Source organism: Lynx canadensis, chromosome C2 (assembly GCF_007474595.2).
Source record: "Lynx canadensis isolate LIC74 chromosome C2, mLynCan4.pri.v2, whole genome shotgun sequence".
Lineage (NCBI taxonomy): Eukaryota > Metazoa > Chordata > Mammalia > Carnivora > Felidae > Lynx > Lynx canadensis.
The window spans coordinates 26,674,031-26,699,827 of record NC_044311.2 but is presented as its reverse complement, the minus strand read 5'-3'; the positions used below and the strand labels follow the sequence as shown (position 1 = coordinate 26,699,827).

Here is a 25,797-nt window from a genome sequence, read left to right as displayed (position 1 = left end):
CATTCTGATACCCTGTGTCTTTTGGTTGGAGCATTTAGTCCATTTATATTCAGTGTTATTATAGAAAGATATGGGTTTAGAGTGTGATATCTGTAGGTTTCATGCTTGTAGTGGTGTTTCTGGTACTTTGTGGTCCTTGCAACATTTCACTCACAGAGTTCCCCTTAGGATCTCTGATAGGGCTGGTTTAGTGGTGATGAATTCCTTCAGTTTTTGTTTGTTTGGGAAAACCTTGATCTCTCCTTCTATTCTGGATGACAGGTTTTCTGGATAAAGGATTCTTGGCCGCGTATTTTCCCTGTTCATCACATTGAAGATTTCCTGCCATTCCTTTCTCGCCTGCCAAGTTTCAATAGATAGGTCTGCTATTACCCTTATGTGTCTACCTTTGTATGTTAAGGCCCGTTTATCCCTAGCTGCTTTCCAAATTCTCTCTTTATCCCTGTATTTTGCCAGTTTCACTATGATATGTCATGCAGAAGATCGATTCAAGTTACGTCTGAAGGGAGTTCTCTGTGCCTCTTGGATTTCAATGCCTGTTTTTTCCCTCCCCAGATCAGGGAAGTTCTCAGCTATGATTTGTTCAAGTACAACTTCAGCCCCTCTCTCTCTCTCTTCTTCTTCTGGAATTCCTATGATACGGATATTGTTCCATTTGATTGCATCACTTAGTTCTCTATTTCTCCCCTCATACTCCTGGATTTTTTTTTTCTCTTTTTCTCAGCTTCCTCTTTTTCCAAAATTTTATCTTCTAATTCACCCAATCTCCCCTCTGCCTCTTCAACCCACACTGTGGCTGCCTCCATTTTATTTTGCACCTCATTTATAGCATTTTTACATTCATCATGGCTAGTTTTTAGTCCCTTGATCTCTGTAGCAATAGATTCTCTGCTGTCCTCTATGCTTTTTTCAAGCCCAGCAATTATTTTTATGACTATTATTCTAAATTCTTGTTCTGTTATATTGCTTAAATCGTTTTTGATCAGTTTGTTAGCTGTCACTACTTCCTGGAATTTCTTTTGAGGAGAAATCTTCCGTTTCATCATTTTGGCTAGTTTTCTGTCCCTTATGCGTTTTAAAAGCTGGTTGTGTGCTCTGAACCTCTTAGCAGCCATTGAAACCTCTGTTTACTCATCTGACTTCCCTGTGTGAACACCTCCTCGTCCTCCAGGATTTTCACTGCCATCCTTCTCAAAGAACTCAAGAACTTATACACGCAGAAATTTAATTCTGAAATTAGTATTTGGGTATTTTCTAAATCTCAAGCTTTCAGCCCCAGCTTATGTGCTTCCCATCACTGGGTCAGCTCCTACCTCCACGCCTCCCTCCCTTTCGTTTTCATTTTCACTTCCCAGCAATGTGGGGAGAGGAGACAGCTGAAGATGCCAGTGGGCAGGTGCAACGCTGTGCCTTCTTCTGCACCTCAACCTGGGCTCCACTGGGTCGCTCCCACTAAAAGAGTACAGCGCCCCAACCACCATACAGACCTACAAACCCCGTGAGGAGGGAGTGGGCGGAGCAGGCGTGGACCTACGTGTCACCCGCCTGGCAGCCACACCAACATCCAAACATCAGCTCCCCTGTTTGGTCAGTCCAAATATGAATTGTCCAGTCTGTCAATTTCTTCCTATGCAACTGGACCAAAGAGCGTCATCTAACACAAACTGATAAAACGTGGACTTCTAACAATGATATGCTTTAGAATGACGAACCTCACTAAACTGTAGCTGAAATGATCTAATTGAGTTTTCTCCCCAACATCACCTGAGATTACATGAGATTTTCAAAAATGGGAAATTCCCAACAGACAAACTAGCTTTCATTTGATCAGCAGTTGACTGAATAGGCACAGATTGTAAGGAATTTGGGCCATTTGTATGTATTCTATGAATAATCTGATCATATGTGGACTCTACGTATCCAATCTTGCTCTCCAAATTTTCCTGAAATAGTAACCCACAAAAACCACATGTGAAAAAGCTCAGAGTGTTGTCTTCGATTCGAGATTCCCAAGTGGCTAGGAAGAATTACCATGCATTAAAAAACTATCTAAAATTACTATAGTGGCAAACAGCCTATCACAAAAGTTCCAGAGGGTTGAATTTTCAGCCATCTCTAAGTCACTGAACATTAAAAACAAAAAACAAACAAAAAAACCCTTTTACATTATTCAGTTTCTTTTGAAAGTCTTATGTAATCAAACAGACAATTTAAGAGTTAGGGGGGATTCTGACCAAAGTGAATGGCAATTTTATAGCAATATCCCAAGTAAATTTTTGGGCATCATATATAGATGACTGAAAGGTCTTTGCATTTGAACTAGTATTTCTTATTTTTTTAATTTATGGATAGTTTTTGTTTTTGATTACATACTCTGAAGCTGTTTCAAAACTCTCAAGTTATCAGGCTATTATCAGAAGACGTCACTTAATCAACAATGTTGTCTTCATGTGTAAATTCCTCTGCTGTTTAAATAGTTATCTTCAATGTATACCACTTATATTTCTCGATATATTGTACTGAATTCTTTCTCTGATCGATCCATTGTCTTTAATAACTCCTCCCCCAGTATACAAAGTCCTGTGAGATTCCCAATTGCCCACATCCTTACCAGCACTTGGTGTTGTCAGTTTTTAAAAAGTTTAGCCATTCTGATGCGTGTGTACTATACCCACTATGGTACATTGCTGGTGGGAGTGTAAATTAGTATGAAGTTTTTTGAAAACTGGCTTAAAAGGCTGAAGCTTATTATAGGCACATACGTTATCATTAGGCATTCTACTCCTGAAGTACAGACCCAGTGGAAATGAATATAAAAGCCAATCAAAAGCCAAGTACAAGAACATTCATAAGAGTGCTATTTATAATAGGAAAAACCGGGAACAACTCAATTATCTATCGACAGTAGAACGGATAAATAAATTACAGTATATTCCCACACTGGATTACTATTCAGCAATGACACTGAATGAACTATTGTTGCCGGCAACAGCATGGATAAATCTCACAAGCATAAACTTGAGCAAAAGAATACAGAAACAAGGAGTGTATCCTATATAATTCCATTTACTTAAAGTTCAGGGACAGGTAAAACTATGTTTTAGGACACTGATTACCTTTGGGAGGGGCTGGTAATGAATGAAGTAGACATGCGGGGAGAGGGCTTTGGGGTTGCTCTACTGTTGTCCAATGTTCTATTTCTTTAGCTGGGTGCTGAGTCACAGATGCATTTACGTTCATCAAGCTGCGCATTTATAATCTGTATACTTTTCTGATGTTATAGCTCAAAACTAAGTTCTAGAGATCCAATGCCCCACATAGTGATGATGGACAACAATACTGTATCATATGCTTCAAAGTTGCTAAAAGACTAGATCTTAAATGTTCTCATCACAAAGTTAGAAATGATAATTATTTGACATGATACAGGAATTAGCCAACCCCATGGTGGTAATCATATTGCAATATATAAATGTATCAAATCAATACCTTATGACATCTTAAATTTACACAGTGTTCCATGTCAATTATATCTCAATAAAAAGGCTTAATAAACATTTAAAAACAAACCTAAATCCTAATTCATTAAGGCTTTGGAGACTTATTTATATGTGGGTTGGGCGATGAAAATCCTATACTACTGACGTTCCCCTGGAGTTGGCGTATCCCCCACATCGGTGTGGGTTGTGCCTATTCAGCCAGGTTGTATCCGGGAGAGCAGGTACCTTTGGGTCATAGGTTTTGCTGAATACAGTCTTAGCTGGCTTGGAGTCAAGAAAATTAAGCTCATACTCTCAATTGAGAGAGACTGCTAAAGAACGGAAGAGGAGAGATGGCTTTGTTACTTCCATTCTGACCCTATTTTGAGGTATTCAGAAGAAAATAATGGAGGGTATTGAAGTTCCCTGATGGCTCTGAAGCACAACAATTCTGAATATGTAGTCTCAAAAAAAAAATACATGCACAAATGATGGGCAGGGTCTTCTCACTGTCCATGTTCATCCCACAGATAGCAAAAGGAACTGCTTTTAAAGCTCTACAACAGTTGTACCTATGATGATTTAAACTCAAGATTGTTGTATCTTAAAGTGGGTCTCTCTCCTTATCAAAGCTGATGGAAACTAAGCTCTGTTTAGCTCACAGCCCACACAACCCCGACACTTACAGGGTCTCCTCGCTGGCCCTTTGCGCCTCGGTCACCAGAAACCCCTCGCTGTCCCGGGCTTCCCTAAAGATAATACAAATCAGAAGAAGGATAAGACGAGATTTTTTAATAACACTAGTAAGAACAAAGAGCTTCCCCTCTCCCTGATTTGAATAACTCAATACCTTTCTCCTAAAGCTTTTTCTAAACCGGACAGAGGGACAACCCAAAATAGTTTCAGGCATCATATAAATAATTTAAGAGTGACCTCAATTATTTACCACAGTAATGAAGTCTGTGTCCCAGACACATTTGTTGTCTTGTTTAGTTTTTACAGCTACTTTATAAACTAGGTATTGTTTATATCTTTCTTGTAATAAAACAGCTGAGATTCAGAGAGATTATCCATTTCCCCCAAGGTGGTTGTGTCAACTAGAAACTGGGGTTCCAACTCAACTGTTCACACCCTGAAGACAGATAAAGAAGTTGATGGAAGTATGGCAGCTGTTGGTGTCTGTTCTAGATGGGAATGAGTGGCACACATTTTCAACGTGCTACTCCGCACCACAGATTCTTGTCAACACCCTGTTACCATTCTTGGTGTGGTAGCTGTTTTTCATCATGGTCCCAATTCATCACTCCTCTCTGTATCTATGCTCTTTGCCATGGAACTCTGCAATGCTTTCCAACTGTGGTAGGGCAAGAGTCCCCACCCCTGAGTTTGGCCATGACTTCATCTGAGTTCCAAGTCTAGGCCTCAAGAGAACTTGTGTGTTTCTCCTTGTTCCCTTGTGCACCTGCCATGGCCACAGAAAGGTTAAGGCCAACAGAGCCAGGCAGCGCTCTCTGGCCCCAGGAGGAGGATCAGAGACATGAGGAACAAAGCCCCCAGCCAGCCCATTGACACACAAACCAAGGGCAGCCATGCTCAGCCTAGACCAGTGATCTAGGCTGTGAACCTCAGACACATAGGAAATAATTTACTGTTGCATGCAACTGAGGTTTGGTGATTGTCACAAAGCAATTTTGTGGCACTGGCTGCCTGATACACTTAGGGTAGCCGTTCTACTCTGTTAGTCACACCTTTAATTGCCGGGACAGTTTGCTGTTCTCTTTATTGAATCCTTACCTGGGATCCTTCATCACCCTTTTCTCCTTTTTCTCCAGGAAGACCACTTTCACCCTAAAACAGAAGGATAAACTCAGATTTCTGTCTTCTTAATGAGAAATAGCTCAGAAGGGTCTTTATGGGACACAGAGAAAGCTCTACCTGTTCTCCATTTAATCCACCAATTCCACTTTCTCCGACTTCTCCCTGAAAACACAGATGTGATCAGAAGAGTATGTTACATTTATGTGGAAACACATCTGAAAGTCTAGTTTTGTCTTTCATATACAGCCTGGTCCTGAGCAATAACAAAGATTACCGAGTAATAGAAACTGTGAACAGGGGCACCTGGGTGGCTCAGTAGGTTGAGCATCCAACTCTTGATGACGGCTCAGGTCATAATCTCACATCCGTTGGCTCGAGCCCCAGGGTGGGGCTCCACACCGGGCGTGGGGTCTGCATGGAATTCCCTCTCTCCCTTTCTCTCTACCCCTCCCCCACTGGCATGTGAGCTGGCTCTCTCTCTCAAAATCAATAAATAAACTTTAAAAAAAATTAAAAAAAAGAAACAAACTGTGAACAAATAATACGCATTGCCTGCAATAAAAGACGGGAATAGACCGAATCAAATGGCTGGCAATAAAAAAGGAAGATCAAAGGAAATTTCATTTGTATAATCTACTGGTCAGTAGTCTCGAAAATAAAAATATTTCTAGATACCAGGTGGGCAGATAAATGGATATGTTTGGTACCATACCTCCTGTCCATTTAGTCCCCTGTTTCCCTGAAAATAGAAAGCGCAGTAGTGGTTAGTGTAGGAGAATGGAATTCATGTTAGGAAGACTTCACAATGTCTCATGCCACCCTTACCTTCGGACCTTTGGCGCCATAGCATCCCTTAGTACCTTGCTCCCCGACTGGTCCACTGGCTCCTCTTTCTCCCTGAGAAAGACCACATACCTAGATAAGCTTTTTCTATTGTAATCTGGATTCTGTCTTAGAAATTTTTACAAGTTTTGTGTTGGAAAAAAATGTGTAACTGCTCATGGTTTACAGTCCAGAATTCATGCTTATTAAAGCTGAGCATGTAAGACAATCAGAACTACTCTGATGACAGCCCTTTGCTTTGGATCCCACCTGGATACTGCCCTGGGTGGGGTGGTATCTAAATAAAACAGACATACAAACAACTGGCAGCTAAAATGTATTCTCAAAATTTCAGGAGATATTCCAGGAACAGATCATGAAGAATCAGTGAGGTATCAGAGGAAGATGCGCTGGGTATGACCTAAGCAAGATCTAAGCATGATTTCTAGTCCAAAATCTATCTTTTTCTTTCTTTCACCAAATATGATTCCTGCAATGCTTGTCTTGGTAATCCCACTCGTCTGTGAGGTCTTGTGAGTGGAAATGAGAGGTCGTCCCCTGCTTCTCTCTCCCCAGGTCACCAAATTCCATACATTCAACATGCTTAACATATCCACTTATACTGCCCCCCAACTAAGATTAGGACTCCTCTGTCTTGCACCTACTACTGCAAGACTTCTACCTGTAACCCCTGCCTTACTAGCATCTATAACATTGTCTGAGTGTGCTTTCTAAAGCCACGCCCGCTCCATTTTTACTTCAATGACTGCTCATCCACTAAAAGATACCATCCAAATCTTCTGCAGGATATTCAAGACTCCCAAAAATATGGGTCTTGCTTGCCACCTAACCTCCTCTCACCGTGTCCTGGATTCCAGCCATGCTGGCCATGTGCCATTCTACACAGATTCGATTCTGACTCAGTTACACGCCCTTGAACACATTGTTGTCTCTCTAATAACATGTTCTTCCCCACATACTTTGCCTGAAGAAGTATCTATTTGTCCTTCAGATGTCTGCCTAAGCATTACCTCTAGCTTGCAGCCTTCCTCTCCCAAGATTCAACGGTTACCAAAGCTGTTATGGATTTGTTCTGCCATGCTTTGTCACAATGCACCTCATTATACCTTTAGTATAGTCCTTGTGTATAACAACTGGAAACACAACGGTCTCATTTGCCTTTCCACTAGTCTGAAGTTACCGGAGATAGGAATCATTTTTTCTTTTCTTTATTTATTTCTAGGGTCTAGCACTGTGCCTGAAGCATGGTAGAATTCCTTCGTATATATTTGTTAAATGAATAAATGAATGGATAAGTTCATTCATGAGTGAGGTCTTTGATAAATAATGTGACAAATGGTAAGATGCTCAACAGATCATTGTTAAATGAATGCATGGATGGAACGAAGGAAGAAAGGGATGGTTAGATGGATGGATGCAAAAAAGAGTAGAGGTCCTTGATAAACAATGTGGGGAGTTGGTTTACCTGTGCAAAATGGATCAGGAAGAGGGAAATGGCAGTGATTTGAGTCCCCTGGTGAAGAAAAGAACTTTCGCACTGAGTTCATTGTGCAGCATTGGCGAACAGTCAAAGAGGAGACAGTAGGTTAATAAACCATTATTGACCATCAGAAGCAAAGCCCGATGAGGATTAGGAAAGACCTCAGATTTTGTACATGAATTCTTAGACTCTGACTTTTCTTTTTTTCCCTCTGAGTTAACACAAACGATTTCCTATTGTAGATATGTTCTCAGGAATAAATACAAGTGAGAAAACCTTGACTTACAGCAATGCCTTCCTCTCCCAGGTAGCCCTCACTGCCTTTAAAACCTGGGGATCCCTGGAAATAAGGAAAGGAAGAATGCATTAGCACTCCACAGACCAAAAACCAGAGGTAATCAAGCAAAAATCTTTAACTTTAGTTTCACTTTACGGAGAGCTGCAAGGGTTTGGGAAAAAAAAAAACAGTTCTTCCTCCACAACTTAGGCTGTATTTACACACATAAAAATAAATATAGTTTTGGGGTGCCTGGGTGGCTCAGCCAGTTAAGTAACAAACTCTTGATTTTGGCTCAGGTCATGATCTCATGGTTTGTGAGCAGAGAACCTGCTTGGGATCCTCTCTCCCCCTCTCTCTCTGTCTCTCTCAAATTTAAAAATGTTTTAAGAATGTAGTTTTTTTTTTTAATTTTTTTTTTTTCAACATTTTTTATTTATTTTTGGGACAGAGCGAGACAGAGCATGAACGGGGGAGGGCCAGAGAGAGAGGGAGACACAGAATTGGAAACAGGCTCCAGGCTCTGGGCCATCAGCCCAGAGCCCGACGCGGGGCTCGAACCCACGGACCGTGAGATCGTGACCTGGCTGAAGTCGGACGCTTAACCGACTGCGCCACCCAGGCGCCCCAAGAATGTAGTTTTGAAACAAGCATCCAGATAACTCAAGTGTATGTGCATGTGTGGATCATAATATTGTCCATAACTCTCTCTGGGGTTATATATAGTGCTGGAATTTTTTTCTCAGACGAACATTCAAGTGCACAGAGCTATATTTGCCCTTGACAGACTAGAATTATCCTCTTTTCATTAAAAAAATCTTTCAGGGTTTATGCTACACATAGAAAAATAGGCCACACACATTTCTTTTCATTCTTTCTGAGCCCTGCTTAAAAAAAATCTGCCATTCTCCTTACATGAAGTTGAAGCATTCAGGAAATAGTCTGAACACTTTATACAGAGACACAAACATGTTGATTTGGGACTTATAGTGCCATCTATAAATTGTTCACAAATCAAACACACGTGTAAAGAAGCAGTATTGAAATTATTAAACACATCCATATTATGTTTGTACATGTTTTCCCATTTCCTAAATCCCCAATCATGTTTTTTTTTAGAAGAGTACATACATATTTTTTTGGTTAGGAAATACACGAATCTATTGTTGGTTATGGTTTTATAATCGGCATGTTTGTGCATACATCTGTGACATTTCTGGTCTGGTTAAAGCTGACTGAAACATCGCCACATCTTTTGCTGGGCTAGGGTGATCTGACCTCATTTGGTTTTCAGCAGACTATCCCAAATACTCCCTACTTCACTTCTATCACTCTGTAGTCATTAAAAATGGAAATTGAAATAACGCTTATTTTCAGGAGGTTTTCATTATTCAACACAGAGATCGCAGTTGATTTCTCTGTGTCGTTGTCATTGCTGCCGAACACTGGATAAGCAAGGATCTTGGCAGCCATTGCTCCCAACACTTGTATAGAAGTTTCTTTAGAAGACTCCAAAGGAAAGCCATGACTATCTAATTTGACATAGAAGATGAGGAATATCCTAAGTGGTTACCTCACAGGCTCTATCTTGAAGTTAAAAACCATCCTTTATTTCTACCTAAACTCATGTCTTTCAGACATATGACATTCACATATAGTACACCATAAATCTTAAAATCACCTTTTTGCCCGGTGGTCCAGGATCTCCCATTGTGCCATCCCCTCCAATGCACTTGCAGAATAAACAGCAGCATGTCCTCTCAGCAACATTGACCTTGGCGGAGGGTGGGAAGTACATTACATTTGATGGCACTGCTTCCCAATCACACATACAAGCTTAGCCACGTCATTCAGACCTTTACCACCGTTTCAGAAGCCCATTTGCCATTAAAGTGACCATGCTCCACAGAGTGCCTGCGACATTCTTTAGCTGCTATCCTTCCTTCTGTGGTCTGCATTCTCCACCACATGAGGACTTCAGAATCAGATCAAATCCTTTCGTGCTCTCGAAATGCTTAGTTTAGCCACGGCCAACTCCGTGCATACTCATTTCCTGTTTCCACCCCATCCCAGCATTGACCATGATGTTGTTGATTACCTCATATAATGTTGCCCCCAATATTTTGTTCGATATGATGAATGCTGTTTGCTCCTTTTCCCCTTTTGTGAAATCTTTGTATGCTTGAGGATTTAGATAGTGTCCAATGTCATATGGCTTGCAATGGAGTCCAGTGGTAAACACTTCCAGAAAAGTTTGTAACAGGATTTTTTTTTTTTTTTTTTTTTAATTTTTTTTTTTTATTTTTTTGTTTTTTTCCAACGTTTTTATTTATTTTTGGGACAGAGAGAGACAGAGCATGAACGGGGGAGGGGCAGAGAGAGAGGGAGACACAGAATCGGAAACAGGCTCCAGGCTCCGAGCCATCAGCCCAGAGCCTGACGCGGGGCTCGAACTCATGGACCGCGAGATCGTGACCTGGCTGAAGTCGGACGCTCAACCGACTGCGCCACCCAGGCGCCCCTGTAACAGGATTTCTAACACACCAATTACACACTCAACATTTCCAAAACACTTGCTGAGGGTGGGGGCACGGGGAGAAGATTCCTCTTTATACCCAGGCTAAAAAACTGTATTATAGATTGAAAAATGTCAGTGAATTTTATCCTGAACATTGTTGTCCTTTGAAAAACTGACAGATTCCACTGCATTTTTATAATTAACCCATAAGATTAAATTTTTAGGAAAATTCAGTTCTCAATAAACACCATGCTTGGCCTTAGTAGAGTAGAATCAATCTTTGTGTTGAGAAGTTTCCCATCAAAATTCTAGTGTGATGAACAATGAAAATGTTTTGTTATAACCATTTAGCAGTTGTGCTTCTGTACTTATTATTATATAATGTTCCTTTTCAGCCATTAGAAAAAATTTCTCCACAGGGGCCTGCGTGGCTCATCTGATTAAGTGCCGGTCCTTGATTTCGGCTCAGGTCATTATCTCATGGTCACGGGACCAAGCCCTGTGTCGGGGTGCACACTGTCAGTACAGAGCACCAGCTGGGGAGGGGGCAGAGGGAGACAGAGAAAGAATCCCAAGCAGGCTCCACACTTAGTTGTGGAGCCCAAGGTGGGGCCAATCCCATGACCCTGGGATCATGACTTGAGTTGAAATCAAGAGTCAGATGCTCAACCAACCTGAGCCACCCAGGTGCCCCTCTATATTCCTGAAGTGATTATTTTTACATAATTTCTGCACTGAACAAATTGTGTTTAAACATCTATTTGTATGCAAATTCTATAGGTGAAAAACAGCAGGAGCTAGCGTGTTATTGGAAAGGGTCTTGATGTGACTATAGATTTTATAAATCATCAATGAATCACAAATTATTAGCCTGTCATTAAGGTGAAAGTAGTGCCATGTAACTCAATAACCCTTCCTTCTATTGAGTTCATGTACATTTCTGAAAGGGGCATGACTGGAATGCATCTCCCATTGGCACTAGGTTCTAAAAAGAGTTCACAAGGCAAACATCTCAGTGAAGACACTGAAAAAGCTTTTGATCACACACACAGGACAACGTAGGAGGTCTATCATCCCATCACTCGTTCTTCCTCCAACATCGAAGCAGGTTGCTCTTTCTTTGGTTGAACTCCAAATGCAATTGACTCTCCTTTACAGGCCACATTGCAGGGAAAACACACATCTTAAACACTAGAATTATACTCACTGTGGTAAGCTGGAACACTTAGGATCCACAAGGGCTGTGAACACTGGCTGGCTGAGGGAGCAGCGGATTCATCCTCTCACCCCAGATTCCCTCTGGCACTTATGTTCAGTGACTACAATTCAGGCGGGACTGTAGGTGCTATACAGTTTCTTCCTTCTTTTTTGCCTACCACATTAATTCAACTTGCTTTGACAGATCTCTATCATTTTTTTTTTTTCAAAACACCCTCTTATTTAGGTTGTTCACTAATTCAGAAAAGCTTTTTTCATTCCCAAGTGAAATTCATAAGCATAAATATTAAATCTATATACAAGACAGAAAGTTTAAACTCACCAGCCTTTTCTAAGTAACATACCAGTTGCTTTGACAGTCGGCTCCCAAGGTCCCTCATTCCAATAGTGAGCTGGGTCCTATACTCAAACCCTTTCCCGAATTCAATGTAGAGAAGATCAGCCAGGTCACTTGAGTCGCTGGCTCCATCCAGAGCAACAGTTATGAGGGCATTCAGGCCTATCCAACACAGTTTACTCCGGGTGAGGTGGGTTTGGTTATTTTAATCTGTTTGCATGCGTACCTAAATTGTTATTTTAGGAAAACAGTTGCAAAAGGAACACTCATTTTGTTGTCAACTTCCCCCAACCACACAATGTAAAACTGACAAGTGACAAGATTATCATCAGAGAACACAGGAATTACATTTTCTTAAAACTAGTTAAACTGGAGACAGGGGATATTACAGTAGAACTTCCAGTTCCCTCATGATTTGAAGTGAGATATAGTGATGTAAAAAGGGCCCAGAGAGCATACTAAGATATACAGGAATTCATCTATCAAAAAAACAAGTGTTCTAAATTTTTGCCATTCAAAGGGGGATCCTTCGACAGCAGGACTTACATCACCTGGGAACTTATCAGAAATACAGAATTTCAAGCCCCATCCCAGACCTATAGAATCCGAATCTGTATTTTAATAAAACCACCACATGATTTGTATGCACATTGAAGATTGAGAAGCACAGCTATAAAGCCCTCATAAGGACTCAATAATCCAGTTGGAATTATAATAAGAGACTGTTCGACAGTAAGAGACCTCTTGTCAGGCAATTAGAAACAAATGACATATAATCATCCAGAGCTGTAGCTCATAAGCTTTGGAATTTTATAGACCAGAATATTTCAAAGAAAATGTTCAGGGACTGACAGAGGGTTGACTTACTTAGCACAGTATTAATTAATACAAACATGAAGTGATAAATATTGATTGATTATAACCTTGAAATGATAATGGTAATAACGCTGGCCATTGTTACGTTGGAGGTAACCATAGTAACTACTGTGCTCTCATTTATTAATAGTTACTATGTGGCTGGGGGTTGGGTAAGTGCTTTCCATGCATTATCTTATTTGTAAGATACAAATACAACTGTATGGGTATGTAGGATTATAGCTGTATTTTACAGACAAGTGAACTGAAGCTTGGAGAAGTTAAATGACTGGCTCAAGTGGTATTTTTAGGTTTCTACCTGGAAAGCCTGATTCCAAAGCCTACTATCAAAGGATATCTTAGTAACAAAAACATACTAACAACATCATCAGAGTAAAGAGCAATCCTAAATGGAATAAACTTAGCTTTATGAAAACCTGACTCCATTGGACTAAGTTTTCTCATTTCATTATGGATGGGTGAAGAATTCTTTAGATAGGACTTGGAAACCAATGAACTAGAAAAAGGAAATGTTCATGGACCTGAAAGTTCAGAATGCCTTCTAAGTGTAATATGATTCTGAATTATCTTGAATGAGAAGAAGAGAAGAATGAAGAGAACAAAGTTTCAGGGACATACTGGGGAGGTTCAAGTTATAGGAGAGGAAAGCAGAGTGGCTGGCTGAAATGGAAGGAAGAAAGAAACACCAAAGAATAGGGTGACGAACGTGTCCTGATTTGCCTGGACTTCCCTGGTTGTAGCGTTGACATCTCTGGCTTGTCTCAAACCAACAAGGCATTAGCCACTCTTCCAGGAATGAGAATGACAAGGAGAAAAGGGATGGTGAAGCCGGCTGGGAAACAGAAGAATGTTGAGTTCATCAACAAAGTTTAATGATCAAGAGAAGGCATGCTAATGGATCTATTTATAAGGGGGGAATTTTTCTTATAAGTTCCAGGAAATATAAAAATTTAAGAGTCATGAGAACCATGGGATTGTTGTTTTGCAGGAAATATGCAATAACTATTATTTGTAACTGTTTTTCTCAGGATGGAGGACTCCGATTCTGCTCCTTTCAGACTCATCTAATAAGAAGTCAGATGATCTTGGGGCACCTGGGTGGCTCAGTCAGTTAAGCGTCCAACTTCGGCTCAGGTCCTGATCTCATGGTTCATGAGTTCAAACCCCGTATTGGGCTCTGTGCTGACAGCTCAGAGCCTGGAGCCTGCTTTGGACTCTGTGTGTGTGTCTCTCTCTCTGCCCCTCCCTAACTCACGCTCTGTCTCTGGCTCTCAAAAAAGAACAAACGTTAAAAAAAATTTTGTAGAAAGAAGTCAGATGATCTTAAATACAATTTATAAAAATAATTTCAGGAAGAAAAGATTATAAAACCTGAAAGAATAAACGAATCCCTGGGAAGACTCTAGAGCACTAGATTTAAAAAATTAAATTCAAACTCCAGTCCATATGGATTAGTTATAAAGCCACAGCCACCACTGAGGATTCTTTTCTCTTGGTGTCTTCTTGTATCACGATAATTGCACAGTTTAGAGAGATAGATAGATTGATAGATAGATAGACAGATAGATACCTGGCCTCAAATTAGGGAGGCCTTCCTAGGTTAATAGGTCATGGGGCCAAACATCAACTGAAATCACGTATGTTTAAATACAGGAATCCAGAACTAGAGGTACTCCTTACCCATATTGAGAGCCATTTAACACTTTTAAAAAAGCATTATGGCCACCATCCCTTTATCAGTCCCATTCAAAGATTCTGAATTTGGGGGGTATTAAAAATACAGCTTCTGGAGTTGAAGCTCATTTATTAGTTTTTCTTTGGAAGGTGGGAGAAAGAAGGTTGGTCTTGGAAATCTGGATTTTCCAAGGAAAACTTCATGGAGAAAACTCTTGATGTATCTTTTCCCCATAAAAGAAACGCTGGAAACAACAAAACAAAACAAAACAAAAACCCCAAAAAACCCTAGCCACCCACACTAAGCACTCTAGAGACTTATGCTCAGTCTTCACTAATATCTCCACCTCAGATCATAAAAAAAGTCCAAGACTTGAGAGAATAAAAAGAAATCAGCTTTAGCAAATAAAGGGCAAAATAAAAATTACTTTCCATCTGTAAATTCAGTTAACTTTGTAATTTGTTTAAGATTGAGGAGAGAGAACCAAACGAAAAAGACAAAGTCCACCCAGCTTCTAGCAGCTAACTGGGGAGCAGCCTAAGCAGCTGTCTTAGGCCAGGTTCCCCAGAAGAAGAGCCTGAGATATGGATTTGGATGCATACAATTTATTGAGGAAGCACTCTTAGAAGAACAGGGTGAAAGCAAGATAGGGCAGGGGAAGGAGCAGAGCTCGAAAGTGTTTCAGCTGAAGACTAGCTTCACCCTGATCCCATGGAGAACTCTAGAACATAAATTACACCACAGAACTGGTGCCATTTTGAGATAAAGGACGAACTCTTTTGACTCTACCTGCAGCCTAGAGGTGGGGTAGGGAGTAACCTTCCAGTGGCTTCCACTGGCCAACAGCAATTCTTCAAAGGAGAGCCTGTGAGTTTCTAGCATCCAATAATCACAGCAGCTTGAAGATGGAGGAATCTGCTTGGAAAGGGGGTCTGGGTGGGACCAATAGCATGCACTTACAGGCAAGTATTTCTATTCTTAGTCAAACCAAAACATGTGGATGCATTTTTCTTCCACTGATCCATGCTTTAGTAAAACTGACAGTAAGTCAGTCTGGGCACAGGTTCCCAAAATGAAAAGCCCAGCGCCAGAGCTTGAAAAACTCATAAGCACCATGGTTGGTCCCTCTGTGGTCTGAAGGAAGGAACTAATTAGGAAGCTCCAAAACACGAGCAGACTTGTCCAACAATGCACGCAATTCTGAAAACTTTAACAGTGTCAGAAGAAAATAATCCAACTCTCCTATTCCTTGGTCAAGAAGAAATACACTGTTCACTTCTGCAGACACCAAGGGAGACAGGAACACTCTCCAGGAAAGCTCAGGAAGAAGAAACACAGCAAAACAAGAGAAAGGGTATGACTTTGTATTCAGTGCTGTTTCACTCGCATAGAGTATGAAGGAAAAAGTAGACGCCAAAATGTTTTGAGAGCTCATTTGTTCTCCCAAATGCGTATTGGTTGGCAAATTTAGGGTTATTTGAGTGCTTGAGAACGTAAGAGCCAGAATTAAGTTCTGAGGTTATTAAATCATTAAACACTCCTTTCCCACCTCTCCCTATGCTCAATACCTTCTTTTCTCAGTTCATCAGATTTTTGTTCCAGCTTTTCAATGTCATCATCCAATCCATCTGAAAATAAGAGAACCACCTAGGAAAGTATTCAAAAAGAAAAATGAGTAAAAAGGATGTCACTGAAATCACAGATTGACCAATAAAATAAAATCAGGTTACCTTTCCTCGAGCAGCTGATTTATTCTGAAATGCATCCCACAGAGAATTCAAGAGGTTTGTGTTGAGAAGAGATGGTCCTTTAACTGTTATATCCTTCAAGCTGTTCAGTATGTTTTCACTATAGATCTCAAACTTGGGGGAATATTTTTCCATGGCATTGGTCACTTGAAATGCCACACTAACCTGAGTCTCTGTGCCCACCTCACAGCTTACCCCATTGAGGGAGCTGATGGCACGTAAGAGGTCTTGAAGGTAGGTTTGTATCCAAGGCTGACCTTCGAGCAAAGTCTGCCCATTCTCATGAGTTGAGATGTCAAATCCGACCACAACATCCACAAAACAATCTAGGGTTCAAGGGAAAAGTATATCTTATTAGATCCACAAATACCTTTGTTTGGCTTGGATGCCGTGTCTGAATCAAGGTACTTGAAATTCTTATTTCTATTCCAGTTATAAAGTTGGAAAACAAGGAAGAGCATGAGTGAATACAGGAAGAGGCTTAGAATCACTCTTGGACAACCTGTACAAGGATAGAATATTTTTTTTAACTGGTATAAAATCTAGAGGATTTTGTAACAAAGTTCTGAAAGACTTCATTTGTGGCCACTGAAAAAGCATGCAAAATCATCTAAATATCTAAAATTATAGTGGAAATGGTAATAGTCTAGAATAGGAAATCCATATCATACTACTTACTAATTAAGGTCGTTCAACAAATTTTAACTAGAAGGGAAATACAAAAATTTGAATAGTCATTTAGAAAAAATAAATGATTTGTTTAAAGTGAGGACTGTGATGATTTCTCTAAAAACAATCTTTGATTCTTCGTTTTGTCTTCTTTAAAAAAATTTTTTTTAATGTTTATTTACTTTTGAGAGAGAGAGAGAGAGACAGAGAGAGACAGAGACAGAGAACCAGCAGGGCAGGAGCAGAGCGAGAGGGAGACACAGAATCTGAAGCAGGCTCCAGGGTCCGAGCTGTCAGCACAGAGCCCGACACGGGGCTCGAACTCAAAAACCGTGAGATCGTGACCTGAGCCGAAGCTGGACGCTCAACCGACTGAGCCACCCAGGCGCCCCATCTTCTTTTTGTCTTCTAACATCCACTCAGAAAGGAAAAAGTAAAAAAGAAAAACTCCAAGAGATCCTTTGGGATCTTGCTTAGTTTATGTCAAAGACAGTGTTGCCTTCAGAGCTCAGGCAGTCAGGAAGCTGAAACCTTTGCCATTCCGGGATTCGAGAAATACTTAGAGTTTTGCATTTAGAGTGCTTTGCTCTTATCCCTACTAAGGCCAGGGACATGTAAGCATTGGAGAAACTAGAAGGGACTTGGTAATCTAAACTAAGCCTCCGAAAGGGAGTATAATCAGAGAAGGATAAAGTCGTAGGACATATGCATTCTTCTTTCCAGAACTTCAGCTTTCCAAAACTTCAACTTTTTCCAGCAAATTCAGCTGGATACAAATTCAGCAAATTTTACCAGTTTGCTTGGTTAAAAAAAAACAAAACAAAAACAAAAATAGGTGGGAGGGAAAGTTTATTTTTAATTTGCTTTGTTCAGATAAGGAGTTTTTCAGATATCTGTTGTGTGGACAAATGCCCACCTACACTACCTCTAGACACACTGGTCAATTGTACATTTACAAGTATTTGAAATCAAAATGTCATTTTCAAGTTTTAAAATAAGGGTCAGTAAACTTGATTCATTTTTATCCCACTCCCTTGTCCCCTTATTCATGTTTAATGAAAAAAGATGTGGGTGAAGGAAAAACAAAAGCCTTATTGGGTCATCAATTTTCACCATCGCATTTGGGGTAAATTGCTGTTATCAAAAAAAATCTGAAAGGTGGGTTTTCTTCAGTTTTTCTTTATTGCTTACTTTGCCATATATACTTATTGGAAAATCTCTTCTGCAATATCTAGAAAAGGAGATAAAGAGAAAGAAACTAGCCAAAAGCATCAGAATATGTCCTTTCCAAAATCCCTGTTGAATCGATATCCTTTCATTTCTATCTTGAGATTGCAAGTTTCACTCTTGGATGAATACTGTTTTAACCCCTGAACAGAAAACCATTCAGTAACCCAAACAGATCACAGCCTTCAAGGAAAACAGTTTCTTGTGAAAAAACAAACATTGGCAGCAATGCCAAAATGTCATTGAATGATCCTGGGAACTGTCCCCTCTAAAAATTAAGTGTTTTAACTTTTGGTCTAGATTACTGGAAGTACAAACTCTAGTAAATAAGTTCCTTGTATTTAACTAATTCAAATTGACAAATGATTCCCTAATAATGTGATCAATGGAATGGAATTTGAGAAACAAGCCCAGAGTTGGCAGCTATATGTCTGAATACAATTAGAGTAGACCCTACTCATCAAGTGGGCTCTCATGGAAGGAAGGGCCTTACCAAGTCTACAGAGACATTGGCCCTCCAATCAGGAGCCCTTCAGAGCTAACAAGAGGCAGGAATGGTTTTGGAAAAGAGAAATAAGGAAGGGTTAATTTAGGATAGGAGGAAGGGATATTGAAAAGTGGCAATAAACGCAGGGCAAATCAGGAAGGGAGTCCACAGGGCTGGCTGTGGGGGTAGATAACAAGGAGAAGCAAAACTCTTGTTTTGAGCACCCTCACAAACCAGGGTGGAAGCCTGGAAGGGGGAGGTCGTTAAGTGGGAAGGCTCAACGGTTACTCTCAGTCACGGACTAGTCACAACTCTGTTACTGTTAAATAACTTCTGGCAAATCTCTTAACCTTTTCGGGCATTAATTTTCTTGTTTATAAAAATCAGATTATACATTCCAAAATAAAAATACAAAAGAACAGAAAAGAGGTAAAACAGGTAGTCTTAACAGTTTTCCTGCCAGACCTAAAAACTCATTTTAATTATCTGATTTATAAAGAGAGTCCATAATTGGAGTTGATGGAAGATTCTTAGTATTAATAAATACTGTTAGGAAGGTAGGACATATCAGTAAGATTAGAAAACAATTCCTAAATATTTTAAAGGGGAAAGTTGGGCTATTGGCAGTTATTGGTTGGGATAAGAGAGAAATTTGTTTGGGGCCTTTGAAAGAAGGGGTATCTTAGATGAAAAAAGAATGATCTAGAAAATAGTTAGGGTAAGAGACCCGGTTCATATATTTCTCAGACTCACTACCTCTCCCCTACCCAATCCAGGACTTGGACATTTGTCCAATGGATAGTCTCAGCTTCCATCATCATCTGGTGTCCCAATAGTATATGGCCGAGGGCAAGTCTTTGGCATGGCCTTCATCCTCAGTGCAGGAGGGCCATGATGACTCTGGTTCCCATGTCCACCTCAGCTGAACTCACAGGAACTCTGGCTCCTTCCACCACTTACCGCCACATATATAATTCACTGTGGGTCCTGTATCTGGTTTCCCTGAAAGACTGGATAACACAACATAGTAGTGTGGGAGAATTAACTCTCCTTGAGAGTAACTCTGATCAATGAAAGGCAGTAGTTGAGGGGAAACTGGCAGATAGATCCTCTTCTCTATTCCCCCTGATGGACCCATCTATGTGGTTGTTCCATACAGCTTCTTTGGTGATATTCTGCATGACTAATGCACCGATTATGGTTTCTCAAGAAGCTGCAGCAAGCTTAGGAACATACCATCTTGTATTTACTTTTTGTCCTTTCCTAGATCACTTCCCTTACACTCATTCTTGCTTCCCCGGGACTGTACTCCCAAAGTAGTAGCACATAAAGGATTAGCATATAAACTTTGCTTTGAGCTCCATTTTCTACAGAACGCAATTAAGACATAAACCTAAAGAGATTCTGGTCAAGGAAAGTTGCAAATGATCATCTATTTTTGTCCTTACATTTCTCACATTCCTTGAATCAAATCCTCATATTAATCAGACTAACCTCTTGTTTAACTCTTTTTGATTAATCTATCCATGATGATGCAAACGATAAGAGGTACCATTGATTCTTTTGCTACCCTAATCACGGCTCCATGAAAAAGGGAGCATTTCCATATCCCGAACACTGCCTGATATCTCCTCTAGATGGTCAGAATAAGCAGGCTCAAAGCAAAATCGGGAAAATAAGCATGAGTAAAGGTAAGAAAACAGACTTTGGAGTTCAGTTGCTTACGGGAATTTGTCGTATACTGAGACATAAAATTTGAATGTAAATCTGAACCACTGCAAAAATATTAATGTTCCCAAACTAAGGAACTCTTGGTAAATGGTACTTCTGTGAACTGACCCCATGATTCCATGTATTTGTATTTATCAGATCATTTCAAGATACCCTCTGCAATACTCTCTGCTAGTTACTAATATTCTGTGCATATATGTCATGTACTTCCCATTCATGATCTCACTTATCCTTATGAAACAGCATACGCTGAAACTCCTCTAATATTCATTTTACTGTGACTTAGAGAAGCTTGTCCAGGGTCTCCCAGTTATTACCATGGATCTCACACTTGGGATTCAGATCCAGGTTTGTCTGGGGTTCATACACTGAACTACCTTAATCTTGTTTTACCACTTCCTGGGTGGTTAGTGTTGATAGGTTATGCAGGTTACAAGTTCTTCTACTAGAAGTAGAAGTGATATTTTCACAGCAAGTGGTTTCCTCAGGGGGCAGCAGCTTGTGGGAACACTTTCAGGACACACACCATGTCTTAAGTTCAGCTATTAATTGGCGAAGCACAACACTTAGACACCAGTCCTGTATAATGTCAGCATCAGATAACCTAGACAACTATAGCAAGAAGACAGCTTAATTTACCAACAACAGAAAAAGGGTTGGAGTCAGACAGAACTAGGTTTCAACATCTGTTGTCTGTTACTTCCTGTATGATCTGGGCCAGGTTACCAATATTCCTTTAAACCCTAGTTTCCTCATTATAAACGGGAAGAAAAATACAAACCACTCAGTTTTGAGAGAATTTAATCAGATAATGCATTTAAAATGCTTAGAGCGCCATGCTCAACCCTTCATGGATGCTCAAGAAACACTGATTCCTGGGGTGCCTGGGTGGCTCAGTCGGTTAAGCGGCTGATTTCGGCTCATGCCATGATCTCGCGGTTTGTGGGTTTGAGCCCCGTATCGGGCTTTGTGTTGGCTCAGAGCCTGGAGCCTGCTTTGAATTCTGTGCCTCCCTCTCTCTCTGCCCCTCCCTAGCTTGTTCTCTGTCTCTCTCTCTCTCTCTCTCTCTCAAGAATAAACAAACATTAAAAACAAACAAAAAAAAGCAACACTGATTCTTAGTCACTTCTCTCCTATCTCTATGCAGCTGCCTGTCCTTTCACACACACTGAATCGTATATACAATCAGAGAAAGAGGATTTAACTTCACAAATGAGAGAAAAAAGGATCGGGACTTCTCCAAAGTTATGCGTATTTTAAATAAGAAGCAAAGCTAGGTGTTTAGGCTCTAAGCCTGATTTGCTTTGAGTCATACCAAACTATTATCTGATCTCCTTGACTCGGGCTTTATAGTTTAAGAAGAGCTGGTATTCTCTAGTATATTTTCACATGCTTTTGGGGTTTTATCAGTGTTCATCCCAGGCTCACCAGTCCTTGGTCTGCAGCTTGGCTACAAAGGCTTCACATTCTTGCTTGCTGCAGTAATGACTTCAAGTTTATCTTCATATAGAGTACTTTTATTTTTACATTCATGACTATTTCCTTTAAAGATAATTTAGTGACTACTTGGGAGTGCATACTCCTGGTTTTGACTTTCAACGTGGTTTTCTTTCACTTTCTCAAGTAGAGACTAGATGGTTCCAAGATAATTTTCTGCCTAATAATTGCAAATGGGTATTTCATGTGAAACAGGAAATTAATGTGGAAGGTCTGGCTGAGGTCACCAGACATTCCAAAGTATGGGGATATCATGCAGCAGAATTTATGAAGACAGTAGCCCCTAATCAATTATGCGACTCTTAACCTTTAGCCTACACACTGGGTCTTATAAAAAAAGGTTTGAGCTTAGAGCTTAGGAGAACATTTTGGGGGAGAGAACTGTTGATGTGCTGTGAGGTCTCTCACTACATGTACACGTACACACACACAGAAGGAAAGGAGGTAACTTCCTCTTTAAGCCAGGCAAGAGGAGCTTTAAGAGAGAGCTAGAAATTCTAAAGAATGAGTCACAGGATGGCACACCGATCTCTCTGCAAAGGAGGGGTGACCACACTGAGGGACCTTAACTTCCAGTGTTTACTGGGGCAATGGATATGTTATTGTTTCCCATGGAGCGGACATGGCCACATGTGAGGAGTTGTTGTGGACCCCTCTGATGTCCTGTCCAAGAAGGCTAACTGGAAGGCCAAAGAGATGACAGAATAAAGCTGGAGGGATCACTAGATGCCCAGAGGCTGAGGAAGGCATAAGGCAACTCTGGAATTGAGACATGCTTACCTTTTTCAAGGGAACTATGGTTGAGAGATCCCCTGACAAATGTGCTTTGGTTGGGGGAGAGAGGGTGGAGGTCAAGAAGGGAAGTCTTTGAAGGACCCATGAATGGTCCTTTGAAGGACCCAGATTTACATGGTCACAGAAAACCAATTCTTGGCAAGCATCATCAAGCAAGAACTTCTCTGTATTTCTTTAGCTCTTCTTCCTTCCCTAACCCATTCTGGAGAGGCCAGAAACCATGGCTAGCAACAAGAGAACAGGTTCTGGAAGAGGTGGGTAGAAGTAATAGGTGGGGAACAGTAGGTAAATTGCCATGCGTGGCCTCCTCTGTTGTGGTGGGAGAGCAGCCTATGGGAGGCTGGAAAGTGGAGTAACCTTAAATCAAGTTTTTAGTTTTAGTGGTTACCTTTTGATGGACATATTAATCACTGAGAAAAGGTTCACGTATTTCCTGAAAGTGACTAGGGGCAAGGAAAGAGCTGGCCCCCATGAATAAATTTAATGGATCAGTGGTAGACAAAAATGAAGTGACTTTACTCTGAATAAGCATGACACCTGGGACGTAATTATAAAGTTTAAATGCGCATTTTCTCATTTAATCTTGACAATGATCTTTTGAACTAGGTGCTGCTATCGTTCACATTCTACAGATGAGAAAATTGAACTTAGACAAGTTAAGCAACCTGTCCAAGAAAAAAAATGGCCATTTGAGCAGGGATTTGTAGCCAGGGTGCCTGTCTCCAGAGCTGTCTCTTAGCAACCATATAGCTTTCCTCTTCTTGGTGAAAATCTAGAGTTTATGTTTACCATAGGTAGTTACACAGAATCACAGCCAACCCATTGGGCACTTCTATAAAGATAGAAAAAAATCATCCCTCTTTCAAGACCTTTTTTTCCATCTGTTGGGAAAATGTCAAAGCGGACTAATTTTTAAGAAGATATTTACTAACTTCTGCAGTAAAACGTTTCATAATAAAGATATAAATCTTCAAGGCTGTTCATTCTCTATATACCTGTACCAGAGCACCTGGCAGCCCGAAGGCCCTATTGCCAGGCCATGAAAACCTGTAGAATAGTTTACTTCTTTGAGACAGTCTCCAACCTCTGAAACCAATGAGACTGTAAACAATGGCCTTTCCCTCACACCTTCTGAAGCGACTGCATTCTCATTCACAAAGGCATGCACTCGCAGGATATGGGAGAGAAAAAAAAAAAAAAAGACAAAGGCTCTCATATGTCCTGTTTTGCAGTCCACGAGTCACAAAAAAAAAAAAAAAAAAAAAAATTCATGATGACTGTGAAAAGTTCAATCTGAAATCCAGAGGCACAAATCTGAATTCTCCTACCAGCCCCAGGGGATGTAAACAGAGCTTGAGGAAAATGTCAGCAAAGACAGGGAAGGAAGAAATATGAAGCACACAGTAAATACTTACTGCTCTCACCCCCCGAGGTACAGATGTTGCGAACTATCCTTTTCTTGACCTTTGTCAGTTCGTCAAAGTTATGAACTGTCAGTTTTTTATCTGCAGTCCCAGTGATCTGAATGAGCTGTTGGTCATCCACATCCCCAATGCCCACAGAGTAAATGTCAATACCTTTGTGTCGCAGGTCTTCAGCGGCCTGAGCCACCTCATCTTGGGACTGGCCATCTGTGAGGACCAGCAACACTTGTGGGGTACCTGCATTTATCCGGCTGCCCATGTCTGGCCGGAAGTAATGCCCCACCTGCCGGAGTGCGGCACCGATGTGTGTGTATCCAAAGATCTGTTGGATGTTTTCAATCTTAAGCGATATCTCGGTTTTGCCTATGAAAGTTCCTAGTGGAAATTCCGGCCGATAGGTATGGCTAAACTGGGCAGCTCCTATGCGTACTCTGTTGACACTGACATCAAAGTCTTGAACAACAGATGCCAAGAATTCCTTCATCTTCCTGAAGTCATCTGGGTGAATGCTATTTGAGCCATCCATGAGGAAAACAAGATCTACTTTTTCAATTTCACAATCTACAAAGAAGAGGAAAGGAAATAACAACAACAAAAATCAGGCTGTTATTTTTTCTTGAACCTGGCAAGGTTATGTGTTCATTGCTATATAGAAATGATATTTCTGAAGACGGTTTCTTATCTTATCATATGCCATTTGGTGGTCAGATTAATTGAGAGGAAATAAAAACACTCAGTTCATCCTTTTATGCCTTTCTTGGGTATTCCATTTGGTCTTAATGCCATTTTCTTTTCGGAGATGCCAGAGAATTGGGGGGGGGGGCACAGAAAATTCATTCTTACTTGCAATCTAGCCTTAACCCTTCCAGAAAACCCAGTGATAGTGGTAGCACAGCAAGAAAAAACAAAATAGTACACATCCATTTAGAGACTCAAACAAAAAGACAGATGGTCTGTATTATTGACTTGGCCTCCCTGGCTTGTTAAGCCAATCAATACTTTTCTGGTTATTACTAGGGCAAACTGAGGTTTTAAAATCATGCCTTCCAGTCTATATCTTGTCTGTATTCTTCTTTTTCAGCCCCTTTTCTGGTCCATATAGGCAAGAGCATCTACTTGAGGAAAAACATTTTTGAACAATGCAACACAGTTTAGAGATGCTTCCTTTGTGTTAATACAACAAATACAAAACAAAAAGAATATGAAAGACCACTGCCAACGAATGAGTTATGCTTGGCACAGGCTCATGTATATTCCTTAGCCTTCTGGTAAACATTATCATTTCCTTGAATTCCCCCAGAGAACTCACCACTGACTTAATTAATTCTCATGTTAGCCTAAGATGAAAGGTGTCTGAGATTCCAGCAGTCAAGATAAGCAAGAGAGGGATAAAGAGAAATAAGGCAACCAGAATCAGTTAACTTTAGGAATTGGTTAACTCATTAATTCCTTTGTTTTGGTTTCATATAAAGGAAATTAAACTTATATATATTTTTAACACCTAAGGGAGAACTGTCAATACAAAATTTCAATGTCAACTTTTGCAGTGGCCTTAAAAGGACAGATCAAATTTTAGTCATTGGCCAACAGAAGCTAAGAGTTGTACCAGTTTTCAGTAAGACTGAGACAGATTTTGTTAGTTTCATGAAAGAAAAAGGTAGTAGCTGCCTTCTAAGGAGGCAAGGCATAGGAAAACCA

General features: G+C 40.4%; 1 protein-coding gene across 1 annotated transcript in view; it reads right to left on the bottom strand.

Annotated features, from left to right (window-relative positions):
* The window catches only part of COL6A6 (collagen type VI alpha 6 chain), a 118,689-nt gene that overhangs the window by 80,884 nt on the left and 12,008 nt on the right, over nucleotides 1–25,797 (bottom strand). Inside the window, exons 7-17 of the mRNA XM_030329754.1 lie at nucleotides 24,091–24,660; nucleotides 16,252–16,595; nucleotides 16,090–16,168; nucleotides 11,978–12,132; nucleotides 9,579–9,671; nucleotides 7,907–7,960; nucleotides 6,123–6,194; nucleotides 6,010–6,036; nucleotides 5,415–5,459; nucleotides 5,274–5,327; nucleotides 4,166–4,228 (exon numbers count right to left, since the gene is read on the bottom strand). Of these exons, the coding sequence (XP_030185614.1) occupies nucleotides 4,166–4,228; nucleotides 5,274–5,327; nucleotides 5,415–5,459; nucleotides 6,010–6,036; nucleotides 6,123–6,194; nucleotides 7,907–7,960; nucleotides 9,579–9,671; nucleotides 11,978–12,132; nucleotides 16,090–16,168; nucleotides 16,252–16,595; nucleotides 24,091–24,660 (1,556 nt within the window). The remainder of the gene's footprint in view (nucleotides 1–4,165; nucleotides 4,229–5,273; nucleotides 5,328–5,414; nucleotides 5,460–6,009; nucleotides 6,037–6,122; nucleotides 6,195–7,906; nucleotides 7,961–9,578; nucleotides 9,672–11,977; nucleotides 12,133–16,089; nucleotides 16,169–16,251; nucleotides 16,596–24,090; nucleotides 24,661–25,797) is intronic.